Here is a 17,043-nt window from a genome sequence, read left to right as displayed (position 1 = left end):
TGAGGCTCCAATAGCCTATTTGAGGCTGGGGACTAAGGGCAGCCTTCTGGCTCAGGGTGGATCCAGGATGGAGCGTGGAGGGAGGTGTCTAAGGGGCCCGACTATGTGAGGGGTGAGAGTGGGGTCCAAGCTGAGCCCTGGGATCCCTGCCAGGGAGGGGCAGAAAGAGCAGAGCCCTCAGGACCATATGCATTTGGCACATGAGGCAAACGTAGGGCGCTGGGCAGCCTGGTGAGGACTGGGGCCTGCTGCTGTCAAGGAGGCCAGGGCCAGGCTTTTTTAGATTCTAGATGTTCTTTCTTCTCTTTCTTTCTCAGCCCCCTGCCAGCGGCCTAAGCTTCTCCAGCAGAGCCTCTGTGTGTGTGTGCCCCTCTGTCCAGGTGTCTCCTTGTGTCTCTCTGGCTCTCCGACTCTTTCCATCTTGATCTTTCTGAGCTGTATCTTTTCTTCTTTCTCTGTTCAAGTTTCATCAGGAAGACCCCCAAGTGGGGACCCAGAAGAGATGTCTGTGTGAGGGGGGCCAGGGAAGGGCTGTCCCTTAGTGGGCCTGGCCCCACGCATTGATGCCATGCCCTGCCCTGCCTTTCCCCTGCCTTCTGCCCAGTAAAGGCGGCGAGGGGCCACGTGGGTGTCGGAAAGACCCCAGCAGAAACTTGCAGCCCACACAGCCCTGGGTTTCTGGCCTCAGGCCAGAAGTCAGTTCCATTCAGTGACTCTAGAGCCCAGCCTTTCCGTGTGTGAAATACAAGGCTTCGTCCCATCCCTGGAATGGTTTTCATCCCAGCTGGTGCAGCAGGATAATGTGAAGAATTAATGTAAAGAAACAACAAAGCTAAGTAGGGGCCTCAAAGAACTGACAAAATCAGGGTCCTATTGTGTTCTGGGGTGTCTGTGGTACATGTGTGAGTGCATTGGCTTCATGTGGGACATCAGATCTCCAAGAAGACTTGTGATTAGAACAAGGCTGCGGACTTTTGTTTCAAAATCCCCCAGCTTTTTCACCTCTAAGTGAGGCCACCAGACAAACCCCAAACTCCACTGCAATAATCCCTTCCCTACCAATGCACTTGGAGTGACGATGGCCTCTGGAGTGTCAACCCAACTCCTGGGCAGTGCTGAGCACGATCAGCAGATGTGGCCATGTGGAGGTCTTGCAGTTTTTTTTTTTTTGCTTTCTGCTTTTCAGGGCCACACCTGAGGCATATAGAAGTTCCCAGGCTAGGGGTCCAATTGGAGCTATAGCCTCTGGTCTACATCACAGCCATAGCAATGCCAGATCTGAGCCGCATTTGCAACCTTCACCACAGCTCATGCCAATGCTGGATCCTTAACCCACTAAGCAAGGCCAGGGATTGAACCTGCATCCTCATGGGTACTAGTTGGATTTGTTTCCAATGACCCACGACAAGAACTCCCGGTCTTTCAGCTTTAGTGAGCAAGTGCCTCAGCCAACATTTGACCTCCAAGAGGTCAGGTCTTGGGAGGTGGACCTTTCTTGGAGCCACCCTTTGGAAGAGGTGGTCCCTCTCAATGAAGTCACTGCTCCCATTTATGAGGAGGGGGGGGTGTGGTCTTTGCTGCTTCTGCTTTTTCCTAGAAGCTTGAACCTGAGACTCAGGCTTGGGCCTCACCATCCCCCTGCCCCTGCCCCTTCCCCAGCTCCTCCAGCCCTTGGCCTTGATGTTTTGACATTGTTTTATTTGTTAGTTGCCTGGAATTTGAGTTTGCAGTGCATCATGGGGCCCTGGGTACAGGTGGCAGGGCTTAGACCCAGGCACTGTCACTTTCTACTTCTCTTGGCCTTTGGGGGCATTGTCAAGTCCTCAATGCCTCTGATTCCTCATGCATCCCACAGCAACGGTGACAGTGCCTGTGTCTTAGAGCTGTTGCTGCTGCCGGGAGTATTAAAAGTATTCATGCAAGTGCTGCACCCAACATCTGCCTTGGAGTAAGTGGCCAATTAATGTGCACTCCCCTTTCCAAGGCCCACAGTTCTTCCTTAGACCTTCTAAGGCCCATCTGCAGGGACCCAGGGCCAGATTGTGAGCCACGTGTCTTGTCTTAAGGTTTCAAACTGGGGCTAGAAGAATGAGACCAACCCACACCCTGCAGCATGCTCTATCACCATCATTCGTTCATTCATCAAACATCCATTAATACCTCCTGTGTGCCAGGTGCTGTATCAAGTGCTGGGGGTAGAACCCTCCACAGGGCACTGTACAGCCCAGAAGGGAGACCAGCCAGAAGATGCATTCAGTGGGTTACTGGCTGAGAAGCTGGGAGAACAGTGCCTGGTACATAGCAGCGCTATGTACTGTTCTTAAATAAATGGTATGGTCAGTCACAATGGGTAAGTATAGCCTCTATGGAGCACCCAGCGGGGCACCTAAGCCAGGTGTGGGGTGTCAAGAGGAAGTGACACAGAACAAAGTTGAGGGGAAGGAGGAGAGGGGAGAAGATGGGGACAGGCAGAGGCTGTGGCCCAGGAGGAGCGGGTCCTGGGTGGGGAACTGGAGTCAGTGCATTCTGGCTAGAATGAGAGCGTTTATGAGAGTGAGGAGGAAGCAGGAGATGCAGGCAAGGTGGGTCTTAACACAGGCAAACTGTGTTAAAGAACTGGTTAGATGTCAACAATATCTGCATTTTTTTAAAAAATTGGGGGGTTCCCTGGTGGCCTAGTTATTAAGGACCTGGCGTTGTTACGGTTGTGCCTGAGGTCACTGCTTGTTCAGTCTCCAGCCTGGGAACTTCTGCATGTTGCTGCCACAGCCAAAAATATAAAAATAAATTAAAAAAAATAAAGTAAAATAAAAAATTTTTAAAGTGTTAATCTGAAAAAAATCATTTATAAAATGAATGAAATAAAAAGCAGGAAAAAAAAATTAAGTCCCTGTTGTGGCTCAGTGGAAATGAATCTGACTAGGACCATGAGGTTTCCGGTTTGGTCCCTGGCCTCGCTCAGTGGGTTAAGGATCTGGTGTTGCCATGAGCTGTGGTGTGGATTGAAGATGGGGCTCAGATCTGGCATTGCTGTAGCTCTGGCATAGGCCGGCAGCTGTAGCTCCTGTTGGACCCCTACCCTCCTAGCCTGGGAACCTCCATATGCCATGGGTGCAGCCCTAGGAAGCAAAGCAAAAAAAAAAAAAAAAAAAAAAAAAAGAAATAGTTAAACTGAACTGTTGAACTCAGTGGAACTTTGCCCCTGGTTTTGCAGAGGGCATTAAGGTCCCAGCAAGGCTCTCAGACATTCTGTGGCAACAAGGAGGCACCTCCTCTGGGCTTCCTGTAGCAGGCTTCTTCAGACCTGTAGGCGTGGGTAGCTGGGGACAGGGGTTCGGCCCATGACCCTGTGGCCTGATCACAGCTGGTGGTTCTATTGTAACCAGAATCTGGATTTTTGTCTTTGCAGATGTTGGTGGAGCTCAAGTGCTGGCAACGGGCAAGTCTGCTGGGGAGGAAACTGGTAGGTGGCCATGCAGCTGATTCTGAGTGCAGGGCCAAGGGGGACAGAGGAGGCACTTGGAAAGCCCTGGGCAGGTGGGCTATCCCCGTAAGGGTTTCCTACTGGTTGTTATAGAACCAGGACAGCACTCACCTCCAGGCCTGTCTGAGTGCCTAACACAGCTTCATTCCAGGGGCATGGTCCTGCATGAGAGCCTGTCCTCAAAGGGGACATAGTCATCAGGGCCACCCTGGTCCACTCTCTCAGATGACAGCCCAGTACAGCAGCCGTGACCCCCCAGGCAGTGGGCTCTGCCTTGCTTCCTTGCCCTCACCAGTGCCTCATCTGCACGGTCCCGGCCTCTCTCCATTTCAGGCCTCCACTCACCCAGCCCAGGGCAGCTTGCCTGTCACCTCCCCTGGGAAGGCTTTCAGGCACAACCCCTGTCACCCGGCATTAGAGTGACCTCTTGTCTTCTGCTACTGAATGGAATCGGGGCTTCATTCCTTTGTTTTCAGTGCTCCCCAGAGCAGGCAATCCACGCATGCTCCATGGATGCACTGATGCAGGGATGCATGAGGGAGGCTATGGGGAGGGGGGGGGAGAAATCAGCCTTCAGCCACTTGGGAATGAGTTCTAGAAACCAGGGATGGAGCTCTAGAAAGAGGAGACGGGGTGTGGGTGGAGGGGCAGGGAAGGCATGTGCTCCCAGTGTTACCAGCCTGGGCTCTTGGTCATCCTTAATCCATAGAAATGGAAAAGAAGCCAGACAAGAAAGTTAAGCAAGGTTTTATCAGGGCCCCTGCGGTAGCAGGGGTGAGCAAAACCAAGCAACAGTTTCCCTTGCTCACTCACTCCTCAAGGGGAGGTGAACTGGTTCCTTATATGGGGTAAGGATAGGGGCAGGTCCAGGGGTCATGGCCAGAGGGGTGGCTTCATGGTCTGCTCACCCCTTTGGTGATGCTGGGTGCCGAGGCATGCATAGTACCTGCTTTTGCTCCTAATACCCTGCTTGTGCTCTTGGTCCTTCAGAAGTGGCAGCTCTTTTATGTTTGTTCATTTGTTTTGCTTTGGTTTGTTTTTGTTTTTTTTTTTTTTGTACCTTACTGTCCAAAATTTGCCCCAACTGCACATGCACAGTTCTTTTTTGGCCCGTATAGTTTCTTTGTGTTTTGTTGCTTAGGGCAATGTTGTCTAGGGGCAAACACTGCAGCAAAGGGTCCCAGGGCCCAGCCTGTCTCACCAGGAGAGTGAAAAATTAGGTTGGCCTCAGTGGGTTGGCGTGTGGCATGTTAAGCTCCCAGAGCAGGACTTTGGGTTTCATCCTGATGTAAAGGGGGCTATAGAAGACCTTTACAGGGTGGTGATTGAAGCCCCTTGTTCAATTCCTTCCTGCCCTTCAGATATCAAATATGCCCTCATCGGGACTGCTCTGGGCTTCATCATATCAGCTGGCTTTCTGGCCCTGAAAATCTGCATGATCAGGAAGCACTTGTTTGATAATGACTCCTCAGACCTGAGAAGCATGAACGCGGGCTCCAGTGGTAAGGGAAGGGTGGTGTTCAAGCCTGGCTCTGCCCCTGCCCGAGACAACCCCTGTCCTGGGCAGTCACCCAGCTTGAGGCCCTGAGGGCAACACTGGCTGGAGATAGAATAGAAAACATGGGTTGAGAAGAAATGCAGTGACCTCTCTCTGTCACTGCCTGCCTGTCCCTCTTTCTCTCTCTCTCTCTCTCTCTCTGTACTTTTCCATTTCATTGCTCTTGATATTCCTAAGAATCAGTGGGGAAAGGAGCTGAGTTGGCTTCAGATAGAAATTTCTATTCTCTTACTCAAATAACATGATCTGATGAAATCAATCTTGGGAAGTGGTCAGGCTGCCCCTGGCCTGGCTGCATGGTGGGAGGTGTGCCGGCATGGATTACGTGGGCCAAGTTGCATTTTTTAAAATAAATTGGGCAAGTCCTACTCTGTGTGGTTCTGAGTGTATCCTGTGATCCCAACAGAGCTGGGCTTATGTGAACCCAGTGTGGTTCTCACAGCCTGTGGCAGCTGCGGAGAGGGTGCCACGCTGATGCTGAGCACTCGGTTTGTGAGATTTTTCCTTTTTTGGCCACTCCGTGGCATATGGAGTTCCCAGACCAGGGATCAGATCCGAGCTGAAGTTGCCACCTACGCTGCAGCTCTGGAGACACTGGATCCTTAGTGAATTTGGTGGCAAAATGCAACATTGATTCTCACCTTCTTTCTTTCAAAGCGGGACCTGCAAAAACTGTCCCCTGCATATGACTGCTTAATGGGATGACAGTGCAGTTTTCCATGAGGTTTCCCTGAGGATGAGGAGGAAACGCCCTCACCATGTCTTTGGAAAATGTGATTATTATCTGTGAAAACACACAGAAGGGGGACGACGAGAGGAGGAGGCGCAGCACGAAGGGGCTTCCAGCCTGTCCAGTTACACAGGAGCTTAACTGCACATAGGAGTTTGCTTGCTCTTGATTTTGTATCTCTAGGAATAAGCAAGGAGAGGTAACAGCCTCTTCAGCACACAGCAGGAGATGTTCTGGATCTCCTACGGGCAAGGGGGCCCAGGATCTGTAGGGGGCAGGAGAGGAGGGATTGGGGGGCAGGGGCTCTAGGAAAGCCTCAGCCTCCCCCATGTGCAGAGCTGGGGAGCTCAGTGATGGACCAGATAGGGAAGTTCCAATGGGGAAGTTCCAAAGGGGAGGGGGCAGAGCACTCAGCCCAAGACTGCCCCAGTGGCCCCCACCCAGGGAGCCTCTCAGCACTGTCTGAGTTGGGTGGGCTCTGGCCCTCCTGCTTACCTGGCACTAAGCAAGCTGCACCACCACCATGGTGTCCCCTTCCTAATGTCCTGTTTCTCTGTTTAGAGACCATGGCGCTAAAGAAGAGAGCCCCAAGGTAAGCTTGCCGCCGACCTATGACTGGCATTATTTTTCCTCCTGTTTTTATCCATCCTCTCTCTCAGTTGACATCTTAGCCCTTTGCTCTGCTTTGGGATGCTTCCTAGAGGACTAGGATGCACCCTCCTTCTTGGTCTCCCCTCCCTTGGGTGGTGGGCAGGTGTCATGGGAGTGGGGGGCCCACAATAGCCAAAGGAAGCTTGGGCTCTCTTCTGCACACCGTGGGTTAGATTTCGCCCTACCCTCTGCTCAGAGTACCCCCCCCACCACCATGCATCCCCCAGTCTCAAGATCGTGTCCCCAGTGCCTGCCACGTCCCATATGGGAAACCACATGTGTTCAGCTCGTTGCTCCCTGATTTCCCTGTTGCCACCCAGCCACACTGCTCTAGTACATAGAGCCTGTGTCCTCCAAGGACAATCCTACCTCAGGACCTTTGCACTTGCTGTTTGTCTCATATGGAATGCTCTTCACCCAGAGAGCTGCAAGCTACTGCAAAGCCCTCTGGAGAGAGGATCTGAGCTATATACCAACGAGGCAGCTGGCCCAGGATCTGGGGGCTGGGTGAAGGTACAGGAGAATCTGGGAACAGCTGACGTTTGTTGGGATGGGGAAGTCCTGGATTGGGGGGGTGCTCTTTGGGAAGTGGATGGGAGAAGCAGTATGGGCAGTGGACTGTGGGGGGGGTGTGTTAGTGACTGCTTTTTTGAGCATAGTGAGTTTAAGGCTTCTGGTGACTTCCAAGTAGAGATGTTGAGTGAGTGGCTGGCCGGGGTGGTGGGTTATTAGAGGGACCTGAAGCATGGTCTGCCCCTCCAGTGGGGGACCTGTGACCTGGGGCTTGGCAAGTACAAAGTAGCATGTCTTAAAGGAATGGGTGGATTCATGGGTGAAGGAGAGATGGACATGTGGTACCATGTGGTCAGGAGAGTGCCCTGGGGATGAGCTGGAACTGGATTTTCTCTGCCCACCTTCAGACACTGGGGGTTCTGACAATGATTTCTGAGTGTGAGGCCCTAAAGCACATTTCATCAACTCCACTTCCATGCGTTGTCTGTTTCCCTGTCTCTTTCTGTTCCAAGGTTGCCACCCCCCCCCTGCCATCCCCCAAGAGGGCATCCTCTCCACAGCTCACCCAGGGCAGCACTCTGATTGCTCCCCCGCTATAGAACCAGGGCAGACTGGCCTCCCATCAGGGTTCTAACAGTGCTTTGGGCAGACTTGGGCATGAGAGGCCATGGTTTCAGTCTAGAAGGATGAGAAGGGTTAGCTCTTGACATTGGGGGTGGGGAGACTTGAGAACACATAGATGAACCCCAAGCCCAGAACCTGAATTGCCTGTGGGGGCAGCTAGTCTTGTGGTGGGGAGAGCTGGTTGGGTGTCAGTTTGGGAGGGATGGGCTATGCCTGTGTTTGGTGAAGACTCGTCCACAGCATGGCCTCAGGGCCCTCTGCTGGGTGGCTGAGGTACCCCTGAGGGTGGTGCTGGCTGCCATGGCCAGCTCTGGCCCTGTGTCAGGACGACAGAATGGGCAGGTGGAAATTCTAGTGGAGTGATCTCACCCCTCACAATGAGAAATGCTGTCTTGACCATGCCCCACACGCACCAGGGGGAGGGGGGGTGCTTTGGGTTAAACATCATGCTTTGGAAGCTCTAGGGCCCCTGAAGCTTTCCAGAACTGTGCGATTCAAGGACAACTTAGTCACGGAATTTATAAAACAAAGATTTCACAATGCCCAGTGCTTAATCCTGGTGCGTGTGTACATGCACATGTGCGTGCTGCGGGGTGAGGCGATGGCAAAAGCTGTGATGACTCACAGTGAGGGCCTGACACACACATGTGTGTACGTGAAGAGGCTGCCGTGAACAATACAAACCAATTTGAGAGCATTATTGAATGAAGATCACTGTGGTTTTATGTTCCTATGTATCATCGTGTCGGAGAAGCATCTCCATTTTGTGTGTTTGGATGTTCTGAGTTATTTTGATAACTGGAGTTATAAGAGGAAATTTCCATAATCCAGGCGAGGTGGCTGCCATAGTCGGCAGTAGACACTGTGAAAGTGAGGTACATTAAAAGGACCTTGGAAGGGTGCAGGAAGAAGACGGGGGTGGAGGAAGGGAAGGAAGAGGCAGAGGATGGAGAGAGGTGGGTGGCTGGGCGTTAAGAGCTGGATGGGAGTTCCCCACCCCCCAATCTAACCCCACCAGGAACAGGGAATGTTCTTGGCACTACCTCACCAGAGCTGCCCTACAAAGAAGGGAAACACAATTCAAGTTTCAAAAACTGACACTAGATGGAGTCAGGCTGAGTCAGGAAAAAGTTAGACCTGAAAGAAAAAACTGACAAGCAAGATATTCTCCTGGAGCAGAACTTTGCATGTACTTTCTGTTATCTAGGAACAATTTCGTGATCATCCTATCCTCCTATTTTGCAGGTTAAACCTCAGTCTCTCTGAAAGGTGAGTTGTAACAGTGATGAATGGCTCTCACTGAAAGGAGGAAAGGTGGTCCCTCTCCTCTCCAGTGCTGGCTGATAGCGGCTGTCCTGCACGCCCCCTGCAGGACGGGAAGGGGATTGCTAACCATGGGCCAGAATTCCTGGTGCCAGGATGGCTGCGAGACCTGGAATCAGCATCTCTTTGGGACATTTGTAGACAGTCCTAAAATGCGGGTGCTTTGGCAAGATTTCAAATGAAGCTGTGGGGGTATTTGCCTGATTAGAGCTGAGAAAACTGGGTTTTAACAGCAAGATGGTTAAATTTAATTTACATTTTCCAAGAGCTTCTCTTTGACAGAGGCTGATCAAACTGTAAGCAAGCTTAGTCATTTGATGAAGAAAAATTCCAAAACTTTTCTTTGTTCCATTAAGCTATCAACTTGGCAGACGTGTCTGTTTTTCAATGCTGCTTTGGGGCCTTGGAGTGAACAAGGCCTGAGTATGCAGGGCAGGGCTTCAGGAGGGGGAGAGTATCCAGGGCTACTGGCTGAAGGAGCCCTACTCAGAGGAAAGGAGGCACCTCCCCTGGGTATATCTGAAAGACTGATTCACAACTCACTTCTCCTCGTCCTGCTTTCCTGCATCTCATGCACCACCCATGTGGTCTCACTGTCTCTCTTTTGGAAAAATCTTCAAATCCACAAAAACGTTGAAAGACAAGTGCAATAAAAACATATTCACCCATCGCCTAGATCCACGAATTAACATTTTGCCCTGTAGGCATAATTTTTTTTTCTGACTCACTTAAAAACTAGTATAGATACCATGATAGTTCACCCTTAAATATACCATGTGTCTCCCACATAATCACACTACAACAATATGAATGGTAAGAAATGAATGGAAATGGGTGGAATTTCAATAGTATTATCTATTACACAGCCCATATTCAGATTTCTCCAACCGTTTCATAAGTATCTCTTACAGCTCTATTTTTCCAAGCCAGGAGCCATTATATTTGATTTTGTCTCTTTTTGGTCTCTCTGGATGTTGCTTTTCCCCCCATGACATTGTCAGTTTTGAAGTACCTACGTCGGTCATCTTAAGTGAGGTCCTCTTTTCTGGAATGTTTCCTCCTGAGTAGATTCATACTGAGAATTTTTTCAGGATTACTACAGAGGTGACGTTGTGTCTGTATTTTTCAGGACATTGCACCAGGAGGCACATTGCCCCAGGCTCTCTCACCATTGGTGATGCTGCATTTGATGGCTTAAGTTAAGGAAGCAACAGCTAGACCTTTGCATTGTTGAGAGAAAATCAGCCCTTTGTAATTAGTAAATTATCAGAAGCGTGGGACTATGAGACCATGGGAACAGCCTGACCCCAGTAATTCTTCACCCAATGATCTAACATCTATTTGTGATCCATTTTTGAATCAGTTATTGCATTGAGGGTTCTAATTCCAGCATTCTTTCTACATTTAATAGCTGGCATTCTTCTAGAAGAAAGACTCCTTTTCCCCTTTTTCTCTTTCTTTTACTTATTGAAAGTTATTCCTATGGACGTCAATGAATTATCTTTCATCACCATCATGAATCTTTCTGATGCTCAAATTGTCCCAAGTTATCAGTATAAGTCACTACTTGGTGGTTTTAGAGAGGATCCTAATAGTCATTGAGCATTTCCTAGATTTCTGACATAATATCATGTGTCAGTCTCACCTTTTCTTGTTTGTTTGTTTGTTTGTTTTTGCTTTTTAGGGTCACACCCATGACATATGTATGGAGGTTCCCAGGCTAGGGGTCTAATTGGAGCTAGAGCTGCCAGCCTACAGCACAGCCACAGCAACATGGGATCCGATCTGAGTCTTCAACCTACCACCACAGCTCACAACAATGTCGACTCTTTAACCCACTGAGCAAGGCCAGGGATCGAACCTGCAACCTCAGGTTCCCAGTCGGATTCATTTCTGCTGTGCCACAACGGGAACTCCCATGTCATTCTTACCTTGTACTGTCCTTGCCCAGACCTGGAATCACCCATTTGTCCATCCCTTTCTCCTCTTCCTCCTTGTTTTAGATGTGGAATAGGTTTTTGAAACCAAGATCTAGGCACAACATGTGCTCACGGCTATTGAAGATCACTGCTTGTGGGTTCTCTCAATGGACAGCCAGCAAATGTCTATTTAAATCAAAAGCTCAATACCATAAAGTTCTTAAGATTTCCTCATTCCGTATTTCTATTTGACCTCCTCTAAAGTGAAAAAACTTCCCCAACTATATAAATATTTTCACCCATTTGCTCTATCCTATAATACACACAAAACACATACTTTCAGAATTACACTATACAACTATAAATTCACTTAAAAATTTCTTTGCATTTCTTTTTTCTTCTTAGAATTTAGGCCTCCTGGTATATAGAATATTCTGTTCAAATTGAATTAATCATTTTCTCTGTATGGTTATACTATCAATTTGATACAAAGTTAGAGACATCCCTTTAAGTGTATATGCTGTTTTAAATTTCCTTTCTTAATCCTTTTAGTATAATTTTATTTTTCAAAGATGTGAAACATGTATATAGTTCATAACTAAAAATGTAAGCTCAGAGACATTTTGCTTTCATCCTGTCCACTCCGCACTGCTCCCACCCACTGCTTTGAGGTAACTAATCTTTTTTTGTTGTTGTTGTTGTTGTCTTTTTAAGGCCTTACCCACGGCATATGGAGGTTTCCAGACTGGGGATCAAATCGGAGCTATAGCTGCTGGCCTATGCTATATCCACAGCAATGCCAGATCTATCTGAGCCACATCTTCAACCTTCACCACAACTCGTGGCAATGCCAGATCTTTAACCCACTGAGCAAGGCCAGGGATCGAACTTGCGTCCTCATGGATACTAGTCAGATTTGTTTCTGCTGACCCATGACGGGAACTCCAAGGTAACTAATCTTAATAGCTCCTGCTTTATCCTTTCTGTGTTCCTTTTACAAAAATGTATTTAATTAAAAATATTTTATATATACAATTTTTATAAAATTAGATAAATATATATGTACAAATGTATGCATGTATATGTATATATAAATATTATTTTAGTTCTCATATGGGTTTATTTTTATTTGAATCTCTGATTTATTTGATGTGGTATACGGTATGAGATATAGATCCAATTTTACCCGTTCCCAAATGGCAATTCAGTTATTTCAATATCATTTTTAAAACCACCCTATTTTCCCCAGTGTTTCATTTGCCACCTTTATCATGTTCTAAATTTCCACATATACTTGGACTCTTTCTAGACTTTATATTATTCTCCAATGCTATTTGTTTATTTATTTATTTTATTAAAGTATAGTTGATTTACAATGTTGTGCCAATTTCTGCTATACACAAAGTGACTCATACACACACACACACACACATACACACACATACATTCTTTTTAAAAAATATTATTTTCCATCATGGTCTATCCCAAGAGATAGGTTATAATTCCCTGCACTATACAGTAGGACTTTATTGCCTAACTATTCTAAATGTAATAATTTGCATCTATTAACCCCAAATTCCCAGTCCATCCCACTCCTTCCCTCTTAGCAACTACAAGTCTGTTCTCCATGGCTATGAGTCTGTTTCTGTTCTTTAGGTAGGTTCATTTGTGCTATATTTTAGATTCCACATATAAGTGATATCCTATAATATCTGTCCTTCTTTTTCTGACTTCAATTAGTATGAGAATCTCTAGTTGCATCCATGTTGCTAAAAATGGCATTATTTTCTCCTTCTTTTTTTAATGGCTGACTAGTCCTATCATATTTGTGATTTTTCATGTGCTATAACCATACTCTTTCTTGTAACGGTTTCATGGTATGCTCTATTACCTGGCAGGGCTTGTTCCAGCATGCCCTCTTAGTCTGTTCTAGCTATTCCTGTGTATTTTTTTTTTCAGATAAACTTACAATCAACTTCAAAATCTAGCTACAGAAACAAACATTTTGGTACCTTTATTGAGGTTGCATTCCATATTAAAATTGAAGGCAATTGACTTCTTTATGATGTTAAAACTTCCTTCACCCACAAGAAAGATATATTTTTTACAAGTCTGTTTTGTGTGTCTCAAGAGAGTTTTCAGATTTTACTCTTATGGATTTTTCACATTTCTTGTTAAATTTACTCCTAAATATTTTATGTTTTTGTTGCTTTGTAAATGTAATTTCCCATTATGTCTCCTACTTGGTCATTGATTGCTTATAGATTTTTTTTTTTTGGTGTGCTAATATGATAGCAGCTGCCTTATTGAATGCTTTTATAGTTTTGTTGATTTTCTTCTTGTTTTCCTTGAGTTTTCATCATATCATGTCATCTGCAAAATTGCAAATTTTCTCTCCCAATTCTTATACCTCTAATTGTTTTATCTTCTCTGATTGCATTGGCTAAACCCCAATGTTAAATAATAGTGAAAATAGTGAGTATACTTGTCTTGTGCATGATCTTGTTGGGAAATCCACTAGTAGTTTTCATTAAGTAAGATGCTAGCTTTAGGGCTAAAGTATACGTGTTTTATCATGTTAAGGACATATCCATCAATTCCTATTTTACTGAGTTTTAAAAACCAGAAATGTGTGTGGGATTTGGTTAAAAACCTTTTCAGCATTAGCAGGCATTAACTAATCCTCAGCAGATATACCCTGGAATAGTCTCAGGCAAACTAGGACATATAAGCCCCTTCATTACTAGTTTAGTTTAGTCTTTCTTCCTTCTCTCCTTGTTGGTCTGTGTGATTTTTGCAAGATGGGGTGGAAATTTTGGATTTAGGCAGCCACCATAATCCTACAATCTCCAACAGTCTCTTTCTCTTTCTCTTGATACCCAGCCCAGGTTCTGCAGCCTGATTCACAGCCAGCAATTGCTATCCCATCCTCTGACTAGCCTACATTTTCTTGCAGGTTTCACCTGGATCTCTAGGGGCTGGCAGCATGCCCATCTGTAAAGGAATCTCTGTTCTGTCAGAGAACAATTCTTTGATGTGGTATCTCACAGGCACCACTTCCCCAGCTCAAGGACATTGGGGGTGGGAGGAGGTTGCTCCATGGGAGGTTGCCCATCTTCTTTGGGCATCAACATCTCAAACACAAATGCTGACTATGTCTAGCTAATTTATATACTCTTAGCAACATCTGAGAGGGCTCTTTTAACTCAGAACTTGTTAAAAAGAATAAAATGGATAAACTTTCTTTTGAGCCCCTGGACCTCTATACCAACCAGATCAAACTCTCTTTTTTTCTGAACCTTCCTCCCTTCAGAGGAGAAATATGAAAACCTGACAGCATTTGAGGCTTTCTCTTGGAATCCCTTTTTCCTCTTCTCACTCTCACAATCCTTGCTTGTTTCTAATGTGCTTGTCTTCCATGTCAGCTCTACTGCCATTAAGCTTTGTAACCCTGACCTCGACCTGTGCCCTTGGTCCTCCACACATGGGGTAAGTAGGTACAAGCTATCCTTTTTACTTGATGTTGACTTGGCTTTCCTCATTCTGACCTGTCTTTCTGCCCTGTCTTTTTGCTATTTCTACTTCTTCTCTCATGAGTAGATGTTAGACTTCAAGGTATTGGGACTAAATATGCACAATGGAATGGTATAGGCAAAGATGCATTGTAAGCATAAATATGCCATGATGTTATAACTATGGATAATGTTTATGTGAAACTGCAATGAATGTTGGTATGAATTTGGCCTCAACATGGAAGTGTTGGTGAAGTGCTTAGCCAATAGTGGTCACAGCAGGGTCTCTGTCCTACTTTTAGTCCAAGCTCTACTATTCCAGGGTCTGGTTCAGTGATTATCTTTTCTTCCATGTTCCTAGTTTTTAATATGTATCTATACTGTAATTCCCTCCTATCAAAGCTGATGCACTTAAGCGCAGAGAAGTCTCACCCTCTGTACCAGCATAGTTCAGACTTGAAGGTAATGGTTTCTAGTTACATTCTCATAGGTCTGTCTACCTTATTCCTTGCAGCACCTGCTCAGATCTATGCAAACTCTTCAAATACAGGCATGGTGCTTCCCCCTTGACATGCCTATTAACCTTGGGGAATGACTTCTTCCCTTTTTGTCACTGAAAGTGGATGAGGTTTTGTGGCCTCAGTTTGGCAGGCAGAAAACAACCTCTTGGTTGAGCTCTAGCTGAAAAACTTCCCCCTTCGTCAAGAGCCAGTGGTCTTTAAGTCCCTTCTATGTCACATGAGGAAATGTCCCACCTAAGATTTGCTGATGAACCATTTCATACCTGTTTAATTGTGTGGGTTGCATAAGCATATGCATGATTAGAGCATAGTCATTCTGTCAGTACATCTCCCAGATGGTTCTTTTCCTTTCTAGAAATGCACAAGTGATTGAGCTCTGAGCAAACAGCCTCTTCAGAAGGGTTTCAGCACTCTGGACTCCTGCCTACAGTTGCAGTCTTAGAGACAGCTTGAATTTGAGCACCAAGGCTGGTGATGGACCTTCACAAAGAACTCAAAATCCAGAGCAAATAATAGAGCATACAGATGCTGCAATACCTCTATGCTAAAGGAAAATGTTGCTTCTCTTCTACAAGAAGCTGATTGCATAGACAGATGTAAGAGAATCTTTCCAGCAGTAAGAAAGAATTGAAGCCAGCAAATCTTCACTGCCTATCCTGTTCCCCATGTTGGAGCTGGTCATGCTGCATGATGTCTTTGTGTCCATATCAGTGGAACCTACCTGCAGCAAATGGCTCATGGAATGAGAACCAAACTCAAGACACAACTTCTTTAGCACCACCGTCTTACCAAGAGATGAGCCACATTTTCTAGGACTGTTAGCCTCACCTTCTTAGCTGCCAGAAGAATCCCTCTGTCAACATTCAAGGGCCCTGAAACATGGAAACTAAGGGGTAGTCTCCATTCCCATAAATGAAAGACAGACCTTCCAAAGGAAGAAATGGCAGGCTGAACTGGAGTGGGAGTAAAGGGTCTGATGGCCATGGAATGGGCCTGCAGCTCTGCAGCGCTTCAAATGGTGGAGTCAACCAAGGATTAAATGAGAAAACAGCTGCAGTGCCTTGCAGAGAGCTATACCAATGCAAGTGCTTATTGCTCTGCTTATGGAATTATTTTGTGGTGATGATTCCAATGCCCATTTCTTATCATGGAGGACATAACTGGCAGAGGCTTAGGAAACCCACATCTTTAATTATTGCCATAAACCTAAGTCTCTGTGGTACAGGCCGCATTCATATTTCTCGCCCCTCTAATAGTAACCCTGTATTTCTGAGCTGTGTTAAGGAACGCTCTTTGCCCTTTCATTCAACAGAAATACAGGTGTCTGTATGGACTGGCTCTTCTTAGATTGGGTTACTCTCCTTGTGTGTGATGAAAGATGAGCTATATTTCAAAACAAAGCACTGTGTTATAATAATTTGCCTGGATTCCCAGGGCATCTTTTATCTGAGTTGATAACAATGTAGTTCATTAGCAGCCTTTGTTAACTGATAACCTAAAGCAGTAATGCAATACTCATAAGCAATTTTCCGTGTGTAAGATAGAATAAACCATCTTGTGAGGTATCTGGTAATTGATTTGCTTCTTTCAGCAGCATTTTAATTAAGACATCTGGTTGTGAACTGAAGGCGAATGTGTCTGGATTCTCAGTAGTCATTTTAACTTCTGTAGACACAACAGAATGTGGGGTCCTCTCCCCCATCCCACATTATGACCTATTTTCCCAGCACCACTCCCAGGCTCTGGTTTTGTCTGAACCCCACACAAGGTCTCTTGTGTGAAAAATATGGAGAAGTACATGGAAGACCAGTGCTTTCTCCTCAGCTTATAAAGGTGAACACGCTGTGGAAGGTCGAACAGTCTCCTTGACTCCGCTCCCCCACCCCCCACTCCCCAATCCAAGCTCAGTGGCTTCCTCTAGTGGCAGTTTTACCAGAAGCCATCTGATGCCTCTTTTGACAGCCCCCTCTCCATGGGAGCAGCTCCTGCGGATAGAGGTGCTAATGGACATGTTTTGGAAGCAACCACAAGAAGTCATAGAGTCAAGCAATGGCTTGAGTGAGGGTTTCTCAGGCTTTCCCTGTTTTTTGATGACCTTGGCTGTTTTGAGGAGCTCTGGTCAGGCATCTCGTAACTCTCCCTCACCTGGGTTTTGTCAGCTATTTTTCTCATGAAGATAAGTTTCCTTGAACCTAAGTTTTAACAGAA

At 46.3% G+C, this 17,043-nt stretch overlaps 1 protein-coding gene across 2 annotated transcripts in view; it reads left to right on the top strand.

Annotated features, from left to right (window-relative positions):
• Window positions 1–16,400, top strand: part of C14H10orf128 (chromosome 14 open reading frame, human C10orf128) — a 33,999-nt gene extending 17,599 nt beyond the window's left edge. Inside the window, exons 3-8 of one of the 2 annotated variants that reach the window (XM_013983429.2) lie at window positions 3,410–3,463; window positions 4,846–4,986; window positions 6,334–6,364; window positions 8,806–8,829; window positions 14,228–14,291; window positions 15,191–16,400. In XM_013983429.2, the coding sequence (XP_013838883.2) occupies window positions 3,410–3,463; window positions 4,846–4,986; window positions 6,334–6,364; window positions 8,806–8,829; window positions 14,228–14,291; window positions 15,191–15,208 (332 nt within the window). In that variant the 3' untranslated portion in view covers window positions 15,209–16,400. 2 annotated transcript variants of the gene reach the window in all.

Source organism: Sus scrofa, chromosome 14, assembly GCF_000003025.6.
Source record: "Sus scrofa isolate TJ Tabasco breed Duroc chromosome 14, Sscrofa11.1, whole genome shotgun sequence".
Taxonomy (NCBI): domain Eukaryota; kingdom Metazoa; phylum Chordata; class Mammalia; order Artiodactyla; family Suidae; genus Sus; species Sus scrofa.
This window is presented reverse-complemented; position numbering and strand designations above follow the sequence as displayed.